Consider the following 5,000-nt stretch of genomic DNA (forward strand, 5'->3'; position numbering starts at 1 on the left):
CTCTCTCTCTCTCTCTTTTCTCTCTCTCTCTCTCTCTCTCTCTCTCTCTCTCCTCTCCTCTCCCTCTCTCTCTCTCTCTCTCTCCTCTCCCTCTCTCTCTCTCTCTCTCTCTCTCTCTCTCTCTCTCTCTCTCTCTCTCTCTCTCTCTCTCTCTCTCTCTCTCTCTCTCTCTCTCTCTCTCTCTCTCTCTCTCTCTCTCTCTCTCTCTCTCTCTCTCTCTCTCTCTCTCTCTCTCTCTCTGTGTATACATATACATATACACACATATATATCTATATATATATTTATATTTAAATACATATACACATACATACATACATAAACATATATATATATATATATATATATATATATATATATATATGTACATACATATATGTACATACATATATGTACATACATATATGTACACACACACACACGCACACACACATATATATACGTATGTGTGTATGTGTATGTATATGTGTGTGTGTGTGTGTGTGTGTGTGTGTGTGTGTGTGTGTGTGTGTGTGTGTGTGTGTGTGTGTGTGTGTGTGTGTATGTGTGTGTGTGTGTGTGTTTGTGTGTGTGTGTGTGTGTGTGTGTGTGTGTGTGTGTGTGTGTGTGTGTGTGTGTGTGTGTGTGTGTGTGTGTGTGTGTGTGTGTGTGTGTGTGTGTGTGTGTGTGTGTGTGTGTGTGTGTGTGTGTGTGTGTGTGTGTGTGTGTGTGCACCCATTCCTTTCTTACCCTGAGTTTATAAGTGAAGGCAATAGGTTCCCAGTCCCTGAACCATTGCACTTGGCACGGAGGGAAGCCTGTGATTCTGCAAGCAATCTTTCCTGAGGAGTTGGCCTTGAGGTGCAGCTCCTCGAGTGGCTCCAGCACCCGTGGGTACTCGCAGATGTCCATCTTGATGCGCTGGCGTGACTCGCCATGCTCGTTGCGGACCAGGCACTCGTACGTGCCCACATCGGCCTCGGTCATCCTGGGGGAAGAAGATTGTTTGGAAAAGGGTCACAAAATTAGTGAAATGTTAGATGTGAAACTAACATTAAAATTAGAATTCTTGATCGAAAAAAATCGAAACTCACGTTAAAGATATTTTAATGCAACAAAATCCGAGTTCAATTGGTAACTTACCTATCGATGTAGAGGCAGATCTCACCCGTCACCTCCTGGCTGTACTTGAAACGCGTCTTATCTCCCACCTCAAGCGGCTGCCCATTCTTCATGAATCTGACTTTTGGGGTTGGGTATCCGTACGCATACCACTTGATGTTGGCATTGAAACCCTTCAAGCCATACTGCGTGTCGTGCGGCAGGCGGAGGAACCTTGGGGCAGCGAAATAGTTGCCCAGAGAGTCGCGGCTGATCCTGAAGCCCTCGGGACGTATGGTCCATCGCCCTTGTACTCGTAGTTGGGGTCCATCTGCGGCTCGTAGCGGACGGCAGGCAATTCCAGCTTAAACCTGAAAACAGAAATAATCGTCTTTAATGAAACTGATCACACTCACGCAAGTCTCATTTCTTATATTCATGCCAGTCGATACGAGCGGCACTTGCACGAGATACAGACCTCTGGGTGGCGACGTAAGGAGATGGCTCAGACACACCATACTTGTTTGCTACGCGGACGCGGAACTTGTAGTCGCCTTTTGGCATGAGGTTGGTGATGTCAACGCTGCAGCCGCGAATACCTGGGATGGAGAGGACACGCATGAGGGAACACATCAGATATAGAAAACAAAAATCGACACATAACTCATTCTCCCTCTGCTTCGTCTCGCATTTACTGCGTACCTGTTCTAACCGTGAACCAGTCGCCGTCGGGCGCGTCGCACATCTCCACCTGGTAAGTGCAGGGCATGGTCTGGGCCGCGGCGAGGTGGGGCATCCAGGAAAGGGTGAGGCGGCGGTCTGCTAGGGCGCTGATCATGGGCTTCTCGGGCAGCGGCATAGGGACGCCGGAGCGCCTGATCCTATCGAAGCCCTTGTACTCGTCGCCCACCGGTCGCTTTTTCCTGCTGGTCAGGGCTGCCGGGGGAAATGGCGGCGCTTTAGTTAGGGTTGGAGTAGAGGCGGCGTGGGGGTGGCGCGTACAAGTCAGTGTAGACACGATTTAAAATTTCCATTATTTTTGTTTTACTAAAAAAGGTTTTTCTATGTATGGAAAAAAATAGAATTAACTTTAACTTTTGTCTTGGCGCGTTCATTTAGGTCTGAAAATGTCATAAAGGCTGTCCTCAAAACAATCGCTTCACAGATTTAGTGGGATTTTTATATATTGTTGATTTTCATGAATTCAGTGTGAGGCAGCACTGTATGTGTTGGCATTTTGGGTAACATTGCTTGCATGTGGTATGTAAATCACCAAATCTGACTTTACTACAAATGCCACATACTTAGCACGTAATCATTCAGTTGCCACCACAGAATTTACAAGGAGCACTTACTCTCGCAGATGAGCTTCCCGTGGCAGATGGCTTCGCCATAATCGTTCCAGACCTTGAGCGTGTACTGGCCGGCGTCCTCGGGCGTGATCCTCTTAATGGTGAGACGAATGAGACCCTCAGGATCGCGCTCCATAATAACGCGGTTCCTAAGGGAAGAGCGGAGCGCGTTCAGGGCCTCGGGCCTACAAGGGGTCTGGTTTTATTCCCAGCTATTTGTTTCGGTCTTAATATCTCTTTGCATTCATCCATCTATCAAACCTCTCTTCTCTATGCAACCAAGCATAGAATGTTTCATATGTAAAATGCGATATAAAGTATGATAATTAATAATGATTATATACGAATAATGATATTGATAATCCTAATGATAATATTATTAATTATTATAACAATAACAATAATAATAACAACACCCGTATTAACAACAACAACAACACCAACAATAATTATAATAATAATAATAATAATGATAATAATCATAATAATAATAATAACAACAACAACGATGATGCTGATTATGATGATGATGTGATGGTGATGATGATGATGATAATGGTAATATAAGGATAATGATTTTGATGAAATTTATCTTTTTTTTTCTTGTTTACATTATTATTATTATTATTAATATTATTATTATTATTATTATTATTATTATTATTATTATTATTATTATTATCATCATTATTATAACTTAAATTATTATTATTTCTTTCATCGTCATCATCATCATCATTATTATCAATATTGTTATTACTGTTGTTAATATTATTACTAGTAGTAGTAGTAAAAGTAAGAGAAGTAGAAGTAAGAGTAATAGCACATGTAGCAGTAATAGCAGTCGGAGTAATAATCATCATCATCATCATCATCACTATTATCATTAACACTATCATTATTATTATTATTATTATCATTATTATTATTATTATTATCATTATTATTATTATTATTATTATCATTATTATTATTATTATTATTATTATTATTATTTAATTAATCTTATTATCATTGTCATCATCATCACCATCAATATTATTGTTATCAATATTGATAATAATGCTAATCATCATTATCATTATCATTATCATTATCATTATCATCATCATCTCATTATTGACGCTTATAATATCATTGTTACTATTATTACCATTGTTTTTCATTATCATGATCATCGCTGTTCTAAATTGCCAATATCCTTTTCCTGCAGTCGTTGTATCGGGCCTTGAATACCAACAAAGCACGAGCCGAGTCAGTCCAGTGAGCCTGAATTAATCTTGGGTTTTATAAGACTTTCTCGTAAGTGTAAATTATCAGCGAACGAGACGAGTTTTAAACCCGCAGTACCATAATGTCTGTTGGTGATAGTCTATTTATAAGGGGTATACTGTTGCGAAGTAACGACTTGGGGTTTCCGCATGTATACCCAATCGATTTTATTGTTGTACTCGCCTGGCAGTATTTGTATGTATATTACGTCCTGTAAAACTTTACTCACGATGCCACGATAGTGCCTCCGTTCTTGAGCCACTTGAACTCAGGCTCTGGCTTGCCCGACACCACGGCCTTGAAGAGAGCGTTGTAGCCTTCGAAAAGCTCTTGGTCTCCAATCACCTTCATGAACACAGGGGCCTCCACGCGCCTGTTAGGATCTCTGAAGCGAGAAGAAAGGAAGGTGTGAATACCAGTACTATGTGTTCAACAAATTATATATGAAATATCCAAATGTTGATGATAACGTACACGTCATCAGAAACATTGAGTTCTGCCTCGTGCTCAGTTTCTCCCTCGCGGTTCTTGGCGACAACCTTCCAGTTGCCAGAGTCGCTGTAGGTGAGCTCCTTCACCGTGAGAGTCTGGCCATCGCCCTCCTTCCTGATGCGGTACTTGTCGCCGTCGTGTAGGATGGGTTCGCCGTTGTGGAACCAGGAGAGCTCGGGCTTGGGCACGCCGTCGTACCTCACCGACATCTTAACCTCACTACCAGGCAGCTGTAAAAGAGCAAGCGTTTGCGTAAGTGGTATGTGCTTCACGTTAAAGCATCTGGATGCCTATATTGAAACTCAGTGGGTGTGTTTGTCTGTGATATACAAATCGTGTATTACTAGTATAATTTGATTCGTTTCTTATCAACGAAAGCTTGATGGATACAATACACTCATGCGCGGAGAGAGCTCACCTTATCCATTCTGGTGAAGGTGCTGGTGAAGAATGGAGGTTCGTAGCACTTCCTGATGGACACTTCGCACTCCGTCTCAGCCGATCCATGGCTGTTCTGGATTACACACTTGTACATTCCTGAGTCGGATCCCTTGCAAGGACGGATTTCAAGGTATGTCTGGATGAGAGACAAAAGGAGAAATGTGGCTAGAAACATCTGTCAAAGAAATCGGTCGGTGGTATCACTGCAAGAAGTACCCAGTAATCATGCCTTTTCACTGCCGGCTCCGAGAACGAAGCGCGTGCAGGCCGAGGGCAGACATCCACGAAAACTCACCCGATCGCCGTCGTAGGTGAAGAAGCAGCGGTCGTCCAATTTGATCTCCTGGCCGTCCTTGTACCACT

At 42.4% G+C, this 5,000-nt stretch overlaps 2 protein-coding genes across 5 annotated transcripts in view; both read right to left on the reverse strand.

Moving 5' to 3' along the window:
• LOC125033944 (obscurin-like) overlaps positions 1-1,361 on the reverse strand; it is a 27,015-nt gene extending 25,654 nt beyond the window's left edge. The window contains exons 1-2 of the mRNA XM_047625535.1: positions 1,123-1,361; positions 730-967 (exon numbers count right to left, since the gene is read on the reverse strand). Coding sequence (XP_047481491.1) covers positions 730-967; positions 1,123-1,214 — 330 coding nt within the window. The 5' untranslated portion in view covers positions 1,215-1,361. The remainder of the gene's footprint in view (positions 1-729; positions 968-1,122) is intronic.
• LOC125033942 (obscurin-like) overlaps positions 1,277-5,000 on the reverse strand; it is a 211,624-nt gene continuing 207,900 nt past the window's right edge. For all 4 annotated transcript variants that reach the window (XM_047625532.1, XM_047625530.1, XM_047625531.1 and 1 more), the window contains 8 exons: positions 4,933-5,000; positions 4,615-4,773; positions 4,179-4,426; positions 3,934-4,089; positions 2,436-2,581; positions 1,783-2,016; positions 1,559-1,679; positions 1,277-1,451 (listed from right to left, as the gene is read on the reverse strand). The exon at positions 4,933-5,000 is cut by the window's right edge and continues 132 nt beyond it. In XM_047625532.1, the coding sequence (XP_047481488.1) occupies positions 1,277-1,451; positions 1,559-1,679; positions 1,783-2,016; positions 2,436-2,581; positions 3,934-4,089; positions 4,179-4,426; positions 4,615-4,773; positions 4,933-5,000 (1,307 nt within the window). The remainder of the gene's footprint in view (positions 1,452-1,558; positions 1,680-1,782; positions 2,017-2,435; positions 2,582-3,933; positions 4,090-4,178; positions 4,427-4,614; positions 4,774-4,932) is intronic.

This window comes from Penaeus chinensis, chromosome 17 (genome assembly GCF_019202785.1).
Source record: "Penaeus chinensis breed Huanghai No. 1 chromosome 17, ASM1920278v2, whole genome shotgun sequence".
Classification (NCBI taxonomy): domain Eukaryota; kingdom Metazoa; phylum Arthropoda; class Malacostraca; order Decapoda; family Penaeidae; genus Penaeus; species Penaeus chinensis.